General features: G+C 38.5%; 1 protein-coding gene across 1 annotated transcript; it reads right to left on the bottom strand.

Annotated features, from left to right (window-relative positions):
- Window positions 1–13532: 13532 nt before the first annotated feature.
- LOC144642138 (uncharacterized) lies at window positions 13533–14576 on the bottom strand. The gene has a single exon (XM_078501129.1). It carries the CDS (start codon window positions 14574–14576, stop codon window positions 13533–13535), a length of 1044 nt encoding a protein of 347 aa, XP_078357255.1.
- Between the last annotated feature and the right edge of the window lie 8093 nt (window positions 14577–22669).

Consider the following 22669-nt stretch of genomic DNA (forward strand, 5'->3'; position numbering starts at 1 on the left):
CCGTAACAATCAAGTTTGAGTCCTTTTCCTTTGCTTGTCATGGAGCTCCTCAAGCGATGGTGAATAATTTTGTTTTTTATTTCTCTTGCAGTGACTAATTTCGTTGCTTGCAAAAAGGATGCGCTTAAATTCGTACGAAGTTGTATGGACGCCAAGTGGGCATTTGAGTGCAAATTTCGATCAAGATGTGTCTTTACGCCAGTTCATAAGGAATGGAGCTGCGGTCCAAAAATCCCAGTTTGCTGTGACGCCGTTTGTCCATAAGCACGTTTTACTCAGAACTAAATGCTTTTTTATATGTAGACAACTTTGATCATAATTATTATAATTAATTAGCGATTATTGGAGGAGGCAGAGTATGATGTGAAGAATTATGCAGATCGAGGAGGGTGCCCCCCTATGCAACTTCCAGAATATTAAAGCAATCACAATGAAACTTATAGATGTATTGTATCTCCGTACATCTTTCTTTTGGTATACGTCACGTGGGATGATAACCTCACATCACTTTGATATTGGACGATTGACGTCGTCAATCGTCATATAATTGGACCTTCTTCCAACTGTGGTCGGCGCTAGCCGGTTAACTGGAATTAACCGGGGATTGAAAGCCAACCAGAAACAGGGAAATATTTTAAATTAATAATAATCAAAATTAAAGTGCAGCCTTTCATGCAAAAATAAAACTAACTCTCAAAGTAATGAACTCAAAATGCCTATCATGGAAAACGCTGTTACTTTCTGATTGAGCAATCATGAGTATCTCTAGTACGTAAACGCCGAAGTGTAACGTTTGTGCGATAATCCATTGTTACCCATTAGAAGAAATTAATGTAAAACCTGTATTGGCTGCAGGATTAAACAGTAAGATTGTCCCCAAGTAATATTAATTTTCTGAAATAAAAGTCAGTGGCTTTAAGTTTGAAATGTTTATTTTTGTCAAATCGCGCTTGGTCTTCTCTCTAGTAGTTTAAATAGTTTTTGCGTCCTACACTATTAGCGCAGTATACTTTCAAGCCCAGAATACCATTTTGAAAAAAATCGTGATCTTCAAGGAAGCTGAGCGAATCGGTTTAAGTTTAAGGATTACAGTATTTTAAATGGCCACATTCGCATTTGGAACCGGTTCTCTGCCATCGGGAAGCACCTGAAGAATGGCTACCATAGTTGGCAACCTGAGAAGCAGCTTTACTATCCTAATGAAGTGTCAGAGCAAGCTTGATTGATTAATGGCCACATTTGCACTTGGAACCGGTTCTCTGCCATCGGGAAGCACCTGAAGAATGGTTACCATAGTTGGCGACCTGAGAAGGAGCTTTACTATCCTAATGAAGTGTCAGAGAAAGCTTGATTGATTAATCTTTGAAATAATATGGATCCGCATATAGAAATCGAGACTAAACGCTCGGATGTACATGCCAATTCATGCCCCCACCATGGTACAACTAGAGCGGGTTTTAAGAGCGGAGGTGGAGGAGGGGGACTAAGCAAGTAGCGCATATTAAATAAGATGTTTGTAACTTTTTTCAATGGATTTTTCCTTCCCATTATAATGCCAAGAATAAGTCAGTTATTGTGGCATAACGTATGTACTCTCCAAAAGCCCATTTTCGAGTTTCAATCTGCCTCTGTTTCGAGATATTCAAATAAAACTGTTCTAAATTAAAATGAGTGACAAGCACAACTCATTTCACGTGTAAGGTATGACCCGGTTTGAAAGGTAGATGCACAATTAGTCCTCAAATACTCGGCTGAGCCTGCTAATAACCAATCTTATTATTTTACTAGCTCCGTGAGCGGTCAAGATGAAACGAATCCCGTGCTCTGATTGGCTACCCGAGCGGTCAAGATGGAGCCATCTTGACCGCTCGGGATCGCCCGCTGTGTTCCCGCAAGCGAAAAAACTTTTCAGTTCCGTCGTCGCTACTTCAAAAAGCTTTTTCGTCGTAATTTTGAGCTATGAAAGTATTTTCCAAAACAACACAAGTATTTTCTGTCTGTTTCTAGCAAAATGGAGTCCGATAAAAAAGAAATAGGTATTGAAGTGAAATAATGAGAACAAACAAATTAATCAACAAATGCTAATGAGTTTCGCGAATTTTATTTGCCACAACAACCACCTTATACAAAATTTAAAACGCAAAGCGACTTGAAGAAATGTTATCGGTTTTTTTTACGGCGAAAAGGGAGAGAAGTCCGGTGACATACCTGAAGAATAAAGACTTCTGCAAACTAGTCGTTTGTGTAAAATCTTCAAAATGGAAGAAAGCGGACGGCACGGCGAACCAGGCACCGAAAGCTTTTAAAACATCTTTTCACCGAAGCCTCTAACGCTCACGTCGAATAAGGTCGGGTCGAACATTCATATCAACGATGTAGAAAAGTGAAGTGGCAAAGTGAAGTGGTAAGTCCCAAACGCTTTCAACAATCACAATTTCATTATTCAGCTCGTGTCAGGGCAGGTTTACACCACAAAAGTGCCAGAAGCGAGTAAAACTCTGCAAAACGTCCAATAATCAAAAGCTGGCGGCCAGATGGAATGGACACTCTTGTTTTAAGGCTTCAAACTCAACGTTGATTCGCAATTTTAGCCATTTCAATATCCTTTTGACGGCTAAAAAGAGTTGAATTTCGCTGTTGTCGCGTCGTTTTACTTCAACTCGATTCATTCAAGAATTTGACAGTCGCTCGTTAAACTTTTAAACCAATGAAATTATTTCAGCGTGCGCCATTGATTGTGCATGCAGCTGGCTTCCTTTTCAGTACTCGTAAAAGTCAAATAATAAATCCTTTATTGACCAAGCTTGTTCGGTCAAGATGGCAGGATATTGGCCTCGTTCTTTTTTTGCGTGTTTATGAACCTCGACTTCGTCTCGGTCCATAATCACGCAAAAAAAAAGAACTTGGCCAATATCCTGCCATCTTGACCTCACGCTTGGTCAATAACCCATATATATGAGAGAATTATTTATATTGCGATTTTGTTCGCCCAGCAATGTGTTCTCGCCAACTACAAGTGCGTTGTTTCCCTGCCGTCCCTCAGACTGCAAAAAGCTTTCGTTGTCTCCTAAAGACCGAGACCGTCAATTTTTTGACCGTAAACGTACGTATAGAGACGAAAATGTGCCGGTTTTTAAGATCAGCATACATGAAGTGTATGGATTACTGTGCAGGACATGTGGCCCAAAAAAATAATCAACCAATCCCCGGCTTGGTTGCTATTTCCGTTTTTGGTTGAACTCACGACCCTGCTATAATCTAGTCTCTTCCTATGTAAACAAACTGGAACATTCATTCTAGCAGAAGTTAGCTTTCCCTTCCTTCAGTAATGCAGGTACATTGTTCAGTTCAGAGACAGAAAGAAGGAAGTGATCGTCAATAATTCAGTTTTACTTATCAGGACGAAATCATGATGGGTCCTTCATTTGTTTAAGGAATACTGCGGAAGACATATATATATAGCCAAAATTCGTCCCACACGTAATTCATGTCGCAATGTCTGAAACAATAGAGAGGTTAAGCATGGCGTTTATTTTTCCTGCAAACGGTAAAAATTGTGCCGACTGCCTTTCGTGAATGTGGGATTTTTCCCCTTTTTTATGAGGGATTAATTTTAAAATTCCATAAAAAAGGTTACAAAAGATAGATAGGCCACATAGCCTGGGAAAATCCCATACTAATTTGGGGACACAATTAATAGGTTTTTAAAAAAATTGTAAAAAGGGAATTTAAAAAATGAAAGGCAAGTTCGCGTTTGCCGTTTGCCTTATAACGTCACGCATGTTTAATCTCGTAATGTCATATTCCTAGAGTGCTCGTTGAGAAACACATAGTTGATAGCCGTTGCGTTATCTTCGCTTGCTGTTTACTCTCTTAAAAGGCAAGTGACGCCCAAATGTTTTTGCATAGACGACTTCCCCTTGCAACTCTCAGATTGTAAAAAAAAATGAACAAAACATTAATATAGGAAGTATAAAAAGTCCAAATATTTCTGTCAACGTTGCATCAAATCCTCATGAATCTTGCCATGTTGCGACTGTTAGGTGGGTGTAAATGTGATCGCTAAATGATAAGATTTACTGTCAGGAAAGTAACTGGTTAAATCAATTTAAATAATAGTTCTACGTTAAAGAAAATTGGGCAGAGAAAACTGTATTTCAGGGATATATTTGCAATTACTGCAAAATATCAAAAATATCAAAATCTTTATTTAGACACGATGGATTAAAAAGCTAGATAACTTGTGGGGTTGTGTGTAAATAGAACATTAATACTAGAGACATTAAGCATGATGTTATGCGGCAAACGGCAAACGCGAGCCTGTCTTGTCTTTTTTTACCTTTTTATCGAATTCTAAAATCAATCCCACATAAAATCAGTGAAAAAATCTCACATTCACGACAAACACAAAACTTCTCATTTCCGCGTACCAACGCCAAACGGCAGACAGCAGAAGTTGAATTTTTGCCGTTCGCGGGAAAAATAAACGTCATGCTTAATCTCTCTACTAGTAGGTAAAAACATGAAACCATTACTTGGTCAGCGGTAAACTTCAAAAAACATTCGACCTCGATGAGCTCTATATGTGAGCCCGCGTTATGCTCATGCGGTACTGGTCAGCGGATACCTTGTTTTGACAGCTCCCAATTGACCATGACATGGATGTCCAATATCAAGGATGTAAGCTGACGTTAACTAAACCTTTTTCTGGAGTATGGCCGCCATGTTGCACGACGTACGTCGTACGCGCCCGCGAACCGTGCCGCTAGCCATGATGACCATGATGACATGGTTCTGTTAAAACATGAAAACGAGGCTTGGCAGGCCAGGGTGACTTTTTCCATACAAATTTCTTAAATTTTAATGAGTCATAACTTTGCAGCCATTTAACCCAAAACACTGAAACTTCTCAGAATAGCATAATATTTCATATATATTTAAGTGCCACCATCAGCGTTTTAAGAAACTTAACCAAACAACAGAAATGAATGACAACCATTTTTGCATAAGGTCTATATAGATGTTTTTTTCTAAGATTGTACGAGTGTTGAAACTTGTTTACAAGTTGAGCCATGCAAGAGGGGAAGTCATTATGGTAGATATTATAGATAAGTTCCAGAGTCGAAAGTTTGCACGTGTTTCTTAGAGCGTCCCATTTAGCGCGGTCAAGGACTTCGATAGATGGCATGTCTTTTGGTAGGTTAAAAATGATCCTTGCCGCTCTATAGTGCGTCAAAGTCGTCTTGACGACTCATGCCTCCCCAGACGGTTATACCGTACCTGACTGACGGGATATTGACTTTGTAGTATAACTTTAAAAGAACTTGCTTAAGTTAGGTTATTCTTAAGGACGCTTTATTTGGTAACGAAGCCAAATTTTACAGATTCGATTCAGGGTGGTCTTTTGAACATTTCATCTCCGCAACAAATTCGGTGAGCCCCATTTTTGTCTTATTTTTTTTTTTTTTTTACATTTCTGACAAGAGTAACTCATAATCTCATAGTAGCGAAAGTTTTAGGAAAAAAGTCAACGAGGAAAGATTTCGTGCAAACGTCCTCAACTCATACTTATTTCTATTTTTAATAATCAGCCTCAAGCCACTACCCTGCTTTAGCAATCCAGGATGAACTGACGACACTGTCGACTTTCTTTTCAAAGCAGAAAACTGTTTTGTACACAAAGTAGAACGAAGTAGGCAATAAAGAAACATAATGTCAATCAGCTCATGACGGCAAGGAAACAAAGACGATACATTTTCGAATAATCAGTTATCCCATACTGTCTAATTATTATCTCTTATTGATGAGCTTTGGGGATCGTTCAGATTAAATTTAATCCGATCAATATTTTTCCGTACTCCTTTGCGACCCCCAAGGACTTTCCTTTTTGCTGTTTAAAACAAAAGAGCACAACAGGAACAAAATTTCAATCACCGATGCATTTTTCAACATCATCCTATCTACAAAGTTCCTCTTCAGCTACACGGGAAGGCCAGTTATTATATAAGTAAACTAAAAGCCGTCTCTTAATAAACAACACAGCCATTTGGAGCGAACAAGATAAATACCTTGGACTTCTCTTGAGTCTGCCCATACAGCATATTAAAGAAACTTTTACTATCACCAGGCCAACAGAACTTTCTAAATGGTACGTACTAGTTAGTGCAGTATATATACTCGAAGCTTTTAGATTTTCTGTTGCGATTTTTTTTTGTGATCGATAGATAGATACTCATCAATTTCCCATATGAATTTTTCTTATAGGATATCAAGGCTGCCAATATTCTTCTATTTATGGCCTGCATCGCATGTTTCTGTGTTCCTTCGAATTCTTTAACAGGTAAGTTGTTGGAGTCTGTTTTGTCTTCTATCCAAAATAATATCTGGTGATCTTTTAAATCGTTATTTAAAGATATTTCCTGCGACAAGACATTGCTGTAAAGTGTACGGCCTAAAAACCGAAAATGAACTGATTTCCCGGAAGTAAAAGAAAAAGGTCAATGTTTGCGAATAACTCATGACAACTCGTACAACAATTCCAGAGATGCCCGTAAAAAGAAATTAGTAAAGAACATCCCCAAAAAGCAACTTGAGTAAAATCATTATCTTGTAGTACTGGCTCCGGCGAAGCATCGTAAAGGGAATGGCCAAAGAAAAAGAAATAGTGCTAATGTTTTAACATTGCTAGCCTTGGTTTAATCGATCAATATATCAACTATGATATAAAAGCCATTTACTTTACCAGTAATGACTATTGTGGCACGGTTTGGAAGTACTTGGGAAAGATGAATTCGGATCTCATATTTTCAAAACCACCACCCAGAGGCTATAAAACTATATTGAGCCCTCTTAATTGGAGCCGAATAAAGCGTATCGTGAGTAACAATCAAGACTTTGTCCTTCTAAGTAATTTTGTCAGTCAGTTAATTTCAGTCATGGTGAGTAATTTTGTTTTTTTTTTCTCTTGTAGTGACTACATTCGTACTTTGTGAAAAGGGAAACCCCTTTAAATTCATCCAGAGCTGTATGAATGCCGACTGGAATATTCAGTGCAGAGTTCTAGCCACATTTAAATGTACCAAAAGTGGACATCGTTTGAAATGCGGGCCTCAAAACCAAGTTTGTTGTGACTATGTATGCCCATAAACACCTTTGCTCTGAACTGCTTTTATTCCATCAGTAGATAGCTATGATCATAATTATTATTCAGAAATGCAGCCTTTCATGTAAAACTCAAAGTAAGCGGCTTCAGTAAAGTAATGTTTCAAAATGCCTATCATAGAAAACGCTATTGCTTTCCGACTCTTCTTAATGAGAATATATCTAGTATGTAAACGTCGATCTGTAACGTTACCAAACACTTTGTGTGATTATTATCCATTTTCACCCATTATAGAAAGAAAACCTGTATTGACTACAGGATCAAGCAACAAGAATGTGCCAAAGTAATATTAACTTTCTATAATAAAATGTCATTTTGCGTGAATTTGAGATGTTTTTATATTCTTGACAAATCGCGCTTGGTTTTCTCTCTAGTAGTTCAACTAGTTTTTGCGTCCTACACTATCAGCTGGAACCGGTTCTCTGCCATCGGAAAACACCTGAAGTCCTAGCAAGCAGCTTTACTAATGAAGTCTCAGGGCAAGCTTGATTGCTTAATCTTTGAAATACTGTGGATCCGCAAGAAGAAACCGAGTCTTAATGCTCGGATGAACATGAAAATTTTTTGCGAATGTTAGGCGGGTGTAAAATGTGATCGCTAAATGATAAGATTTACTTTAAGGAACGTCACTACTGCACTAATTAAATCAATTAAAGTATTAGTTCCACATTAAAGAAAATTGGGCAAAGAAAACTGTTTTTCAGGGATTTATTTGCGGCTGCTGCCATATACAGTAACGATGCCCGATTTGAGAGATATAGGGTGGTCTTTTAAACATTTTTAAATTATCTCCGAAACAAATTCGGTGACCCCAATTTTTCCTTTTCTTTTTCTACATTTCTGACATGCTGTAACTCATAATCTCACAGTAGTGAAAGTTGTCTTAAAAAAGTCAATGTGGGAAGACATTCGCGCGAACGTCCTTAATTCATACTAATTTATTTTTTTATTAATCAGCCTCAAGTCACTAGGTATAAATAACCCTGCTTTAGCAATCCAGGATGAACTGACTACACTGTCGGCTTTCTTTCCTACAAAACAGTTTTCTGCTTTGTAAACAAAGTAGTACGAGCTCTTCACCAGAACGTGCTTCAGTGCATTTCCTGCAACAATGCAGGAATTAGGGAAAAATTCTCAGAAGAGAGAAAGAAGGAAGGAGAAGGAGAAATCTCATACAACTCAGTTTATATTCATTCAGTAAGCTTCCTTATACATTGTACTGCACAAAAAGTCCTTACAAAATTGCAGATTACTGAAAAACACCCAGCCATTCAGTTATACACAAAATGTTTTCACTGTTCTGAGTTCCTTTTAAAGCATCAGTCTCACAGCAGTCTAAAAATAACGTGTCTTTTACCTCTGTTTAGATTACTGCAAAGAAATTAAGATATCTCCTATCGAATAAGCGATAAAAGAACAAAATGACAATCAATTCATATCGGCAATGAAACAATGACGAAGGATTTTCGAAGAATCAAATATCCCAGACTGTCTTATTATCTCTTATTAATGAGAGTGAGGATCGTTTAGACTAAATTTCATCAGATCAATATTTCCCGTACTCCTTAGCGACCTCCGAGGACTTCCTTTTGTGCCGCTTGGAAAAAAAAAGAGCACAACAGGAACAAAATTTCAATCACCGATGCATTTTTCAACATCGTACTATTACCTACAAAGTTCCTCTTTAGCTAAACGGGAAGAGTGGTAATAATAGAAGTTCTCTGGAGAACATCACAGGATCTGTGTCACGTTATTATGTTATGCGTGACCGTCAGGACGTTATGCATGTCCGCGCACATGCGCATTGAAACATACTATCAAATCTTCCTTGGTCGGACCCGCTTGGTCAGCGCTTTCGGTTTTTAAAGTAGATACTTTAACAATCTGAAATGGGCAATATTTAAATCCGTGGCTGAAGAGGTCTATTGAGGATACAAGTTACTGATATTTTCGCCCATATCGCTCTGCACGGTGGATAGCAGAGAGCATTTTTGTGAGTGGAAGACATGGCTTCAGAGTGGCATATCGCCAGAGTTGTAGAAGCAGCTGTAACCGCTTGTTGCTCGAACTTCGTCGGCAAAGCTGGTCGTTCGACAGTGACAATGACAGTAGTTGGCCTTCTTACGGTAACAGAAATCGTGTTTGAAACTAAAACACTCGTTGATGCACGTAAAAGGAAGGATTTGCTGCCAGCTGATTGGAACTTTACATCGACTGTATATGCCTGTAGAGGTTATCATCGATGTGCCAATCTATGTAGTAAGGATTATAACGTTGCATATCATGGTTATGCCGCATTTTATGCATTTGGTATCGCTGCAGAGATTATATATTTTGCGGTGTGGATAAACATTTTCTACCACAGGCACTGTACGCCAAGAAAGATTCATATGGTGCAGATATTTATAGCAGTAGCATTAGAAATGCCATTGGTGGTGTCGAGCTCGTGTATGTTACAGGCACTTCCGGGTAAAGTAAACTACGACGACATATTCTGGGACATGATACTCATGGTGACGTTTCTCGGTAATGCTTTACTAGGCATGTGCTTTAAGTTATGGGATATTTTATCGGCAAGTCAGGAAGAGGAAGGTTGGAACTTTACATTTGTCTCTTGGATTGTGAAACCTGTGATAGTCATAATCATGTCATGTTTCCATACAATCTTCTTATTTACTCCGCTTATTTGGGCTACTGATAACTTTAGCGGAATCGCTCATGACAAAGACACGCAAACTCTTATGGAGATAATAAGATATGTTGGACAAGATCAGCTGACGATATATCTGTTATATTTGGTCCCAGCACTATTTTACAGCATATGCATGTATTGTTATTTGAAGGCATTATTGTCCTGCTAGTAGTGTTACATGTGAGTGTTAAATATATTGGTACATGTGCGATAATGATTGATGATTTCAAAGAAAGTTTATTTTTTTTTTATTCTTGATAAAGCGAAAATTGTTATTGTTCAGTCTATGCATGAGCTATAGGATAAGTGAAATTTTTCTAAATTAAAAGCCAATATCTTACCACTAATGTCTCTTCTTTACTATTCTGTTTACTACTTTCGTTGTTCGATCGCAACACATGGGAAACCAGGCTTTTATCCAACCGAGAAGACCTGGATGGTAAACTAATTTGCATTTGGTGTTATGGCGAATAATAAAAACACTGGGTAGGAAAAACTTTTACCGTTGCTAGGAGATTTTTATGGAAAGCCGTTACTGCCAAAAGCTTTTTGACTTGTAAATCCTGGTCGATCGAACCGGCTTTCAGTAATGGTGAGTTTGAAATTGAAAAGGGGATCAGCTACGAAGATACATGAGTGAATTCTAGAAAGCTATGGTTGAGTTTCTTTCTTTCTTTTTTTCTTTCTTTCTTTCTTTCTTTCTTTTCTTTTCTTTTCTTTTTTTTTTTTCAGGGAGTCTTCAGTTCTCGCCAGCGAGTTTTCATTTTCTTAATAGCGAGTTTTCCATTTCTCGCTAGCTAGTTTACAAATTCTCGAAAGCGAGTTTTTATTTTCTCGCTAGCGAGTTTTCATTTTTTCGCTAGCGAGTTTACAAATTTTCGCTTAGGTGAAATTCTCGCTAGTGAGTTTATATTGTCTCGCTAGCGAGTTTTCATTTTCTCGCTAGTGAGTTTTTTAGTTTCTCAAGCGTTTTTTTTTTTCAGTTCAACCAATGATTCTTACCAATTTTACAGCTATGATTCATGATTCATGTTTCCGCTTCAACCCCTGAAAAGAATTCGAAGAACTTCTGAGCTACTTTACTGCATGGTTTGAATGATCTTTTATAACAGTGCTGACAACTCGGTAATGTAACTGAATACTTGGAAAGGAAACTGGAAGATTACGTTACCATCTACCAGGGCTCGATCTTTAGCAGAGGACTGTTGTTAAAATCACCTGGCAGATACTGATGGCGTCACAATAATACAAAATCAGTTACAGTGAAACGAACTCAACCGGGGCCACCCAACGTTTTTTAGCCAATCACAAGACAAGTTCAAAACAAAAGAATTCGAGTTCCTTGGTCAGGGGACCAATCACAGTGAAGGGCAAATTTTAACTTTTCGCTTGACTAGATACGATGCGAAGGCAAGCTAAAGTGTTGTTTTTACGGCAAAAAATATAATTTTGTTCATTTCGTTTACGGTAAGGCGAAAGTCCGACGGTAATTTGGAGCACTGATATATTTACCGAATTACGGGCGGCTCAATATTTTCCGAAAGACGGCTTGGAATGTCGAAGACGAAAGTTTAAATAATTTACCCAGCGGCCGGGAATTTTGAAGACTCAACGAAAATAAATTTACTGAATCACGGCCTGGAATGAAGACAAAATGGACTCGACACAAATTTATTTACCGAATTGACGCGGCCTGAAACTGTGGGAACGAAACGGTTTTTCCTTAAACCAGTATAATTATTTGCCGAATTTATAAAAGTTACGGCGAAGACTAAATCGACCAAACTTAAATGTACGAGGATGGCTCGGAATTTTGAAGTAAAACGGACTCCTAGATAAGGATGGACTAGATAAAATAAATACTACGTAACACAACACACAGCATCTAAATTTTTCAAGCCTGATACAATATATTTTTCAGTAAACAACAACTGAATCAACACCGGTCAACAAAGAGACAGACTCTGACAGTGTATTACATCAAAACAGTGAGATAAAGAACAATGTACCTAGTGAACAAATTACAACGGTGAACATTTCGAACCGTACATATTCATCGCCGGACAAAACTCAACAAAACATGCAGTGTAAGCATGTGATAGGTTCACGCATACTAGTAAGCGGAAAATGTTATAAAACGCAACAGACCAGACACGTTTATAAACTTATAAACGGTTTGTTGAGCTAATACAGCTAAGGAAACGTCCACCTTTTCTTGAAAGTTCAACGTGCCATGAGCAGACTGACTGAATAAAGTTCAGTGTAATGAAAGAGTGTCTACGTTCGATCTTTTGTACCGTTCAATAACGTACGGTAGTTCCCAATCACTACTTTCATCCAGAGGAACTTTGTTGCCCATTGCTCTTTTAAGGATCATGAGATCCTTATCCAAAGCGCTCCTATCGACATATTTAATGTGGTTTTGCTTCCTCAACCTTGGCCTCATCACTGCGAAGAAACTACTTGACGCCCTGTCTCTTGCAGCCTTGAAAGTGTCGAACTCATTCTTTGATTTTTCTTGCCTTTTCTCCAGTTCTTTCAAAACTTTCTTTAGATCCTGTATCTCCGCTCTAACTTCAGGGTGTTTATCTCGATTGTTGCAGAAGGCAATCCCTTTACATGGAGCATTACGGCATTTCGTCTTGTTATGCCCTGCAGTGTGGCAAAGAGTGCACAGCTTTTGACGCCCGGTGCTACCATTGTCGTAATTTTCGATTACTCTTGTTTTCTCCGTCAGTAAATCTCGCGCGCTTTCTATCTGTGTTGCTAAAAGCACATTATCTTGCTTTAGTTCGGCTTCACGCCTCTGAAGATAAGAATTTGTCTGACTACCAACTTGTGGGACTTTATTCTCCTCAGCAGTTTCGCTCTCAATATTTGCGCTGACAGTGCCGGTGTTGTTCAATTGCATCACGTTGTACAACACCAAGTTGGATGCGGAAGGAGATGACACTGAACTTCCACCGAAACCTTTTTGCGTGGGCGACGGGAAGAGCTCTCGGGGTGGCATACTCGGGTTTTTTCCAGGATTTCCTTGCTTTAGCCGTTCAAGTTCAGTCTCGATTATTCTTTTTTCAGCCATCAGAAGTTTATGAGGCGAAGGAAACAAGACGTCAAGATCAGATAATTTGATGTATTTTAGCGAGCTTGTCTTTCGAAAACCTCGGCTTTCGAACTCTACCGCTAACCTTTCCAGTCCAAGTCCATCAGAGATAGAATTTAACCAGAGATAAACCTCAGACTTCGGTTCAGACATTTTCCAATTTTACTCGACGGCAAACATACAAGTACTGAGAAGCGCGGGAATTTTCTGCGAAAGACCTTGCCTTTGACCGACCAATCAAATAGCTATACATTCCACCGTGCGAAACAGTATGCAAATTTTCTAGTTTTTGTGTTGACCTTTGACACGCACACAGTCACATGTTTGTCACGCAATACTTTTCCCGTCCTTTCAAGTCTTTCAAGGCTCTCTAGAGATATACAGCTATATGTGAAACACAAAACAACTTGAAATTAAGTCATTTTATCGACACTTTATTTTCCATGATTCGTAAATGTGACACTTGATCAGGATTTTTTATTATTGTAACCAGTAAAGTAAGCTTAAAACTTTGTAGAAGTCGTACTGACACACCCCCTTTTCAACAATTTTTTTCCGGCTTTTCGGAAATAAACTTATATTACATATCCACAGTGTCTGAAATAAGAAACCGAGTTTTGCGGTGAGATTCTGCTGCAGGCCTCATAGATGGCAATTTCTGTTTCATTTTCCGCTAACATCTGATGGTGATTGAGGAAAGCTTTGATCTGGTGGAAACAAAGCTCACACGTGTTGAAGTGCGGAGAGTAAGCAGGCTGAAACAACAGGTTAACCCCATATTCGGCCAGCATATTTCTCAAATTCATCTCAGCAAATCTGGCGTGATGAAAAGGACAGTTGTCCATGATGACTGTGTCACCCCTCTCGAGTATAACAGATCCATCCCGCCTTGTGATGTCAACAGCTTCCTCAAAGAAAAGTAAAAGCTCATTGCCGTTTGAAGCACCATCAATGACACTAACGTAGTCTACTCCATGACAAGAATGCATGAGGTTTATGGTATAGTTGGCATTAGACGCCCATCGTTGGACTTCAAATGCCGGAACTCCGATAGTTGCGTGTCCGTAACGCCTGTTCATGGTTGTTTTTGATACACCAGCCTCGTCAAAAAAGTGCACAGAACTGACGTTTAAATCACTGACCTGGTCAAGATAGAAATTTGTGTCCTCCTCTATTGCCTGAGTTTTGGACTCGGATGGCACGGCATGAATTCTCTTTTTAGTCATCAAGAGTTCTTTTCTCAAAAGGTAACTGATAGTACTTATGTGAGGTAGATCGGCGGGGTGGACAACACCATCTAACACTAGCCTGTTCTGCAACTCTGTACAATAAATACTTGGTTTGATCAGTTTTTCGTTCTCGATACACTCAATGGCATCTGGCGTTAGAACAGAGTGCCCTTTATGACCTTTAACCGGCTGACAAGAGGAGTTGAAAGCATCATAGTCACGTATAACGTTTTGCACGAAGTGGCGACTTGTAGAAAGCTCCTGTGCTATTCCTCTTTGTGAAAAACCTGCATGGTGGAGATCTAAGACTCTCTCACGAATAAACTGGGGTAAATTTCGGCCACTATCATATAGACCTCCGCTCTGGTTAATGCGTAATTGCACCGACATGTTTGATTGTTGGTACACTTTCCGCGCGACTCTCAAACTGTAACGCAAACGTTATCAACTGCCGGTATGCATGCAAAAACTAAATTTGAATTTTTTTCGTCCTTGTGATTGGCTACTAAAGTTGTAGACGCGGCTGTTATTCGGTAAATATAATGTATTGAAAATATACTTGTGTTGAGCCGGTTTCGCCTTAAATATTTCCAGCCGTAATTTGGTAGATAACCTGAATAACTTACCTTGAGTCTGTTTCATCTTCCTAGCCTGGCCGTCATTGGGAAAATATATTTTACAAGTTAAGCCGGCCGTTATTCGGTAAATTTATTTACGCTCAGTCCGTTTCGTGTTCAAAATCGTTGGCTGCAATTCGAGGTAAACACACTAAGCTCTTGTCTTTGACATTCCGGGCCGTGTTTTTGAAAATGTGTCATTCGATAAATTTATTTACGTTGAGTCCGTTCAGTCTTCAAAACTCCCGGCCGCAATATTCGGTAAATTATCCAAGCTTTCGTCTTCGACATCCCAAGCCGTAAACCGGCCGGTGAATTTATTTCGCTACGTTCAGTTCGTTCGATCAGTCTTTAGAAGTCTTCAAAATTCCCGCCGTAATTCGGTGATACGGTGAATCCTTTCAGTCTTCAAATATATTCCCGGCCGTAATTCGGTAAACGTATTTACGTTGATTCCGTCCAGTGTTCCAAACTACCGGCAGACTTTCGCCTTAACCGTAAACGAAATGAACAAAATTATATTTTTTGCCGTAAAACAACACTTTAGCTTGCCTTCGCATCGTATCTAGTCAAGCGAAAAGTTAAAATTTGCCCTTCACTGTGATTGGTCCCCTGACCAAGGAACTCGAATTCTGTTGTTTTGAACTTGTCTTGTGATTGGCTAAAAAACGTTGGGTGGCCCCGGTTGAGTTCGTTTCACTGTAAATGGCACTAGTACTATGTTACTGGTCAAGAGATCTTTCTCTATTTCATTGGATATCTCCTTTAGCTTTCCACATGATAAAACAATAGAGTTCATGTTCATGGCGTAAATATATTTTTGTCTGCGGCTCGGCTTAAAATGAACTCTGAAAAGGGCCAAAATTATTTTTACACCCAAAAACATCAACTCTATTACTATAAAATATATTCAGAGGGCATTTACTACTAAGGAAACAGTAAGTGATATCTTGATCAGTGCTGTTGGGAGTCGACGTTTATTTCTGATTGAAAAGCAGGTTTAAAAGTTTACAAAACTCGGCAGAAAACCGCAAAATTACTTAAAACAATATTTGCTTGAAAAAGGAAATTACAAAATTCTATCGACAGCAGAGAACTAATCGTTATTTAGAAGTGTTAAAATTGATTGTGCTGTTAACTGAACTGGCATTTTAGAATACGCGTGAAATTCAACTGAGCGAGCTTCGCTCTACGAAGACAAACTTACATTCATTTTGCCGCCTGGATACTTCTTTAAGTTACTGTATAATTCCTCTTCATCTAGCTGAAAAGACTAAGAATTTGCTTCTCCATTAAGTCCTTCAGTCCGGCACTTTGTCGATATAAAGCTAAAAAGGGTTCTTTAATGGTGGAGTTTTCAACGCCAGCCACATTGGAAACTTAATCTAACCCCCAGGACTTCTCGTTTTCTTCTAGGTGAAGGCCTGGGTATAGAACTGAAAAACTCGCCAGCGAGAAAATGAAAACTCGCTAGCGAGAATTGTAAACTCCCTAGCGAAAAAATGAAAACTCGCTAGCATTAACTGAAGAACCCCCTGAAAAAACTCAACCATAGCTTTGTAAAATTCACCCATGCATCTTCGTAGCTGATCACCTACGATTTCAAACTCGCCATTACTGAAAGCCGGTTCGACCAGGATTTACAAGTCAAAAGGCTTTTGGCAGTCACGGCTTTCCATACCACGGCATGGTAGTCGTGATTGCCATAGCTTCCATTTCGCGGGAAAAGATTACCTGTTGCATCATCGTCCAAAAACCGAGTTGTGAGAGCATCGCTACTCGTTCCCAGACCTCGTTTCTCCCAGGATCTTTTTTTTTTTAATTCTAACAACGCCGTGACAGCAGCGATAATATATTTCTTGAGCAATGTTTATTTTTTGTCCGATTTTTGACCAGGTGCCGTTACCCTCCAGAATTAACTCTTTATAATTCAAAAAATATTCATGTTGAAATGAATGAAGGAACAATTCTCTGGCGAACATCACACGGACTGCGTCACGTTATTATGTTATGCGTGACAGTAAGGAAGTTATACGTGACCGCGCACATGCGCATTGAAACAGACTGTCACAAACTTCCTTGTTTGGACCTGCTTGCTCAGCGCTTTCAGTTTTCAGAGTAGATACTTTGACAATCTGAAGTGGGAAATATTTACATCCGTGGCTAAAAAGGTCTATTGAGGCTACAAGTAGCTTAACTAATATTCTCGCTGTTATTGCTTTGTATGGTGAATAGTAGAGGAACATCTATATAGTGGAAGAAATGGCTTCAAAGTGGCATATCGCCAGAGTTTTAGAAGCAGTTACCGCTTGTTGCTCGAACTTCATCGGCAAAGCTGGTCGTTCGAACGTGACAATGATAGTACGTAGTTGCCCTTCTTACGATAACAGAAATTGTGTTTGAAACTATAACACTTGTTGAGGCGCTTAAAAGGAGGGATTTGCTGCCAACTGATATAAACCGGACTGTCTTTGGAGTGCCAACGGATAAAAACCAGACTGTCTTTAGAGTGGCAACTGATAGAAACCAGACTGTCCTTAGACTGCCAACTGATATAAACCAGACTGTCGTTGGAGTGCCAACTGATAGAAACCGGACTGTCCTTAGAGTGCCAACTGAAGTAAACTGGCCTGTTCTTAGAGTCGATCATCAATGCTTTGCTCCATTTAATAATTATGAGGATTCATTTCGTGGTTATGTCGTACTTTATATACTTGGTAGCTTAGCAGAGATTGTATATTTCACGGCGTGGATAAAAGTTTTTTACCATAAGCACCGTACGCCAAAGAAGATGCATATGGTGCAGATATTTATAGCAATTGCATTAGAAATGCCATTGGTAATATCGAGTTGGTGTATGTTACAAGAACTTCCTGGGGACGTTAACTACGACGACATATTTTGGGACATGACACTCCTGGTGACGTTTCTCGGTAATGCTTTTCTTGGCAAGTGCTTTAAGTTGTGGGATATTTTATCGGAAATTCAAGAAGAGAATAGTTGGAACTTTTTATTTGTCATTGTGAAACCTGTGCTGATCATAATCATGTCATGTTTCCATACAATATTCTTATTCACTCCTATTGTTATGGCTACTGATAAATTTAGCGGCATCGCTCATGACAAAGACACGCAAAATCTAATGGAGATAATAAGATATGCTGGACAAGATGGGCTGATAATATTTCTATTATTTTTGGTCACAGCACTATTTTACGGCATATATTATTATAGGCAGATCTTAAGGTGGCTCGATCGGATTTTTGAGTGCGATACCTTTCAACTTTGAGCAACTTGTATGTCACCGTGAACAATCTGACTGAAAATCAATCAATATAGCTGTACTAAAGAAACATGAAAGTTTTGAATGAGATAAGTTTCGTCGAAATCGGAGTAACCATAGCAACAAAATGACGTCACCACCCATTTTACACAAGACCGATTTTCTTGTAATAGAGGGATAATTTTGAAAAAAAGGCTTCTAGATCTTGGACTTGACATAGTTTTCTCAAGGTCTGCGAAATTTGAAGAATGTTTATTAGAGCGTTTTCGAGAAAATTTTGGATGAAGTTTTCAGGGGCTAAAATACAACAAAAACAAGGCCCGATCAAGTAACATTTTGGCCTTCAGTGAATCTGCTTTGTCGGTCTCGTGTAAAATGGGTGGTGACGTCATTATGTTGCTATGGTTACTCCGATTTCGATGAAACTTATCTCATTCGAAACTTTCATCTTTCTTTAGTACAGCTATACTGATCGATTTTTAGTCGGATTGTTTACGGTGGCGTAAAAGTTGCTCAAAGTTGAAAGGCGATCGTCACTCAAAAATCCGATCGAGCCACCTTTAATTTTTTTTTGTTTAAAAGATTATCCTTATTGTTCAGTGTATGATACATGTTTTCCAGGTTCTAATTCAAATGAATTATTTACATTTTTATTTCCCATAGATTTTGTATAATGCATACGCATTGCATTGTATGATATTATATTGTGGGCCATGTTACCCTATTTAAACCAAAAATGTAAAGCAAAAGTCATTAAGTTAGTTCCCATATTTTTTCGAAAATCTAGGCTGGAAACTGGCTGCAGAGTTCGTTATTCAAATTTAGATGAAACTGAAAGTGATTATAGCACAAATATTTAATCAGTTTACATTGGTTTCTCTGGTTACGGATAATGAGCTCATCTCTGTTAATATCACCTCTCTAAAATGTACTCCCCCTTCCCATGACTAATCTAGCTGTGACAACTCAACACCAAGAGATGAATGCTATCGCCATTTCCACTGAAACGCGACTTTAGAAATCAGAACACCAGTGGAAATGTTTCTTATATTTCTACCAATGAAGTTAAAATGATCTCTGCCACAGTTTTCGCACGAGCAATCACTGTTGGTAAATAATCCTCTTTTGAAGCCAAGGACCAATTTATATGGAGACAAGTACAATAAAAGTTGTTATTATTAAAAACTTGTTTTTACATAAACAGCCTTTAAGTTGTCCAAAAGGACTTTGTTTCGCTAAACCTCAAAACAGTCATCAATGTACCGATCCATTTAATAATTATGAGTCTTCATTTCGTGGTTATGTCGTACTTTATATACTTGGTACCTTAGCAGAGATTTCATATTTCACAATGTGGATAAAACATTTCTACCACAATCACTGTACGCCAAAAAAGATACATATGGTGCAGATATTTATAGCAGTAGCATTTGAAATGCCATTGGTGGTGTCGAGCTGGTGTATGTTAGGCCTACTCTGGGACCCAAAGTCGCCGTAACTTTGGGCGACTTAAGGCGACTTTAGGCGATTTTAGCTTATTTTGTCCAAAATTACGGGCGATTTTGGGCGATTTAAGGCGATTTTGGGCGACTTTAGGCGACTTTGGGCGACTTTGGGCGATTTTGGGTCCCAGAGTAGGCCTTGGGGGCGACTTAAGGCGACTTTAGGCGATTTTAGCTTATTTTGTCCAAAATTACGGGTGATTTTGGGCGATTTAAGGCGGTTTAAGGCGATTTTGGGCGACTTTAGGCGACTTTGGGCAATTTTGGGTCCCAGAGTAGGCCTTATGTTACAGGAACTTCCGGGCAAGGTAAACTACGACGACATATTCTGGGACATGCTACTCATGGTGACGTTTCTCGTTAATGCCTTTCTAGGCATGTGCTTTAAGTTATGGGATATTTTATCGGAAATTCAAGAAAAGAAAGGTTGGAACTTTTCATTTGTCTCTTGGATTGTGAAACCTGTGATAGTCATAATCATGTCATGTTTCCATACAATCTTCTTATTTACTCCTATTACTTTGGCGACTGACAACTTTAGTGGCATCGCTCATAAGAAAGACACACAAAATCTTATGGAGATAATAAGAAAAGTTGGACAATATAAGCTGACGATACGTCTATTATTTTTGGTCCCAGCAGTGTTTTACGGCATACATTATGTCTATTATGTAGGCAGGCTTTATTATCATTTTTCTTATGGCCCTGATCATTTAGTACGGTGTGTAATACATTGGTGCATGGATATGTATGATGATGATTGATGATTTCAAAGAAAAGAGAGTTTGTTTCTTGATAAATAGATTATCGGTATTGTTCAGTGTATGGTACATGTATTCCAGGTTCTAATTCAAATGAATTATGGACAGTTTTATTTCCCATTGGTTTATATAATGCATATGCATTGAATTGTATGATATTATATTGTGGGCCATGTTGCCCTTATATTAAAACAAAAAATGTAAAGCAAAAGTCATAAAGTTAGTTCCAATATTTTTTCGAAAATCTAGGCTGGAAACTGGATACAGAGTTCGTTATTTTAATTTAGATGAAACTGAAAGTGATTATGGCACAGTCAAATATTTAATCAGTTTACATTGGTTTCTCTGGTTACGGATAATGAGCTTATCTCTGTTAATATCACCTCTCCAAAATGTACTCCCCCTTCCCATGACCAATCTAACTGTGATAACTCAACACCAAGAGATGAATGCTATCGCCATTTCCACTGATACGCGACTTTAGAAATCAGAACACCAGTGGAAACGTTTCTAATATAAAATGATCTCTGTCACAGTTTTCGCACGAGCGATCACTAATGTGAGCTGTTGGTAAATATTCCTCTTTTGAAGCCAAGGACCAATTTATATGGAGACAAGTACAATAAAAGTACAACTTTTCTTTACATAAACAGCCTTTAAGTTGTCCAAAAGGACTTTGTTTCGCTAAACCTCAAAACAGTCAAAGGTACAAAAGTTTAATGTTCAGCGAGGGGTAAAAAGTGGAGTGACAGTTTAAAGCAATGTCGACATTGTAGAGATCTGTAAACCGTTCAGTTTCATCTGGTTTAAAAACAAAGATGTTAAAATCAAGGCATAGGTAGCAAAAGTTTAAGATACGACTGAAAAAAAAAATGATATGAAATTATTAAATGTTTATTATTTTATCAATCTTCTATTACATATTTATGTAGACTTTATTCTTTTGGGGTGAAATTTACCATATTGTAAAATTGCTCTCAACAATCAAAGCAGAGCGAAATGTCGCACACTTGAGCTGCCAGAATGCCGTCCCGTGTTCATGAAATGAGCTTTCATTACGAACTTATTAAATGTTTATTATTTTATCAATCTTCCGTTTAATACATATTCATATTGCTCTAGGCTTTATTCTTTGGGTGAAAATTAGCATGTTGTAAAATTGCTCTCAACCATCAAAGTGAAGCAAACTTGAGCTGCCACAATGGCGAACCATGTTTATGAAATGAGCTGTGATTCTCAAAGTTTGCCATATTTTCCACAAAACGTCTCAAATTCAAAGGCTTCGATAGTCACTCCAAAAATACATACCGAAAACAAAAACATTCCGGTGGTAAACCTCTCGAACCATTGGTGCCTCGAGCTTCTCAGCAATTTTAAAATCATATGCAATTTGGAACCGCAAAAAAAGTATTGTCTTTGTATTGTCTTCTTATGGGATAAGTTAGCAGATCAACTGGTCGACGTTTTTAACTACTCGTTCCAGCTAGAGGAAATGACAACGTCACAAAGACAAGCAATTATTACCCTTATTGACAAGAAAGGAAAGGACAAATCCTACTTAGAAAACTGGAGACCAATCTCAATCCCATGTATACATTTTTTGCTAAAAAGTACGTTGAGGAGTTTTATTCTACGAAGAAGATGACAGTTTCAGGGAGCAGGCTGAAGATGAAGCTATAGGGGCTAAATCTGAAATAAGCAAGTTTTCAGAAACTAGTCGGGCTAACAAACATTCACCGTACTCGCAAAAAGATTATTTTTCTTTGCGTCTCTTTATCTTGAGTCTTGTAACGATTTTAAAAGTAGGAGTTTAGGCTGTGTTCCCTAGTAGTGTGTTCCCTAGTAGTGAGTTCCCTTGTTTTGTGTTCCCTAGTAGTGAGTTATCAAGTAGTGCGTTCCCTAGTAGTGAGTTCTTTAGTAGTGAGTTCCCTAGTAATGAGTTCCCTTGTTTTGTGTTCCTTAGTAGCGAGTTATCAAGTAGTGCGTTCCCTAGTAGTGAGTTCCTTAGTAGTGAGTTCCCTAGTAATGAGTTCCCTTGTTTTGTGTTCCCTAGTAGTGAGTTATCAAGTAGTGCGTTCCCTAGTAGTGAGTTCCTTAGTAGTGAGTTCCCTAGTTGTGAGGTCCCTTGTTTTGTGTTCCTTAGTAGTGAGTTAACTAGTAGTGAGTTCCCTAGTAATGAGTTCATTACTAGTGAGTTCCCTAGTAGTAAATTCCTTAGCATGGGGTTTACCTGGCGTACATCTGTTGCATAGGGAGAAATTAAACCGTTATTGAACAAATTCAACTTAAGGTAAAGTAAACGAGTAACACACTGTCTAGG

Source organism: Oculina patagonica, chromosome 2, assembly GCF_052425735.1.
Source record: "Oculina patagonica isolate OP01 chromosome 2, crgOcupat, whole genome shotgun sequence".
Classification (NCBI taxonomy): domain Eukaryota; kingdom Metazoa; phylum Cnidaria; class Anthozoa; order Scleractinia; family Oculinidae; genus Oculina; species Oculina patagonica.

Bases quoted from the DNA above. Each gene is read 5' to 3' on its own strand.
- LOC144642138 (XM_078501129.1), bottom strand. From the start codon at position 14,576: ATGTCGGTGCAATTACGCATTAACCAGAGCGGAGGTCTATATGATAGT.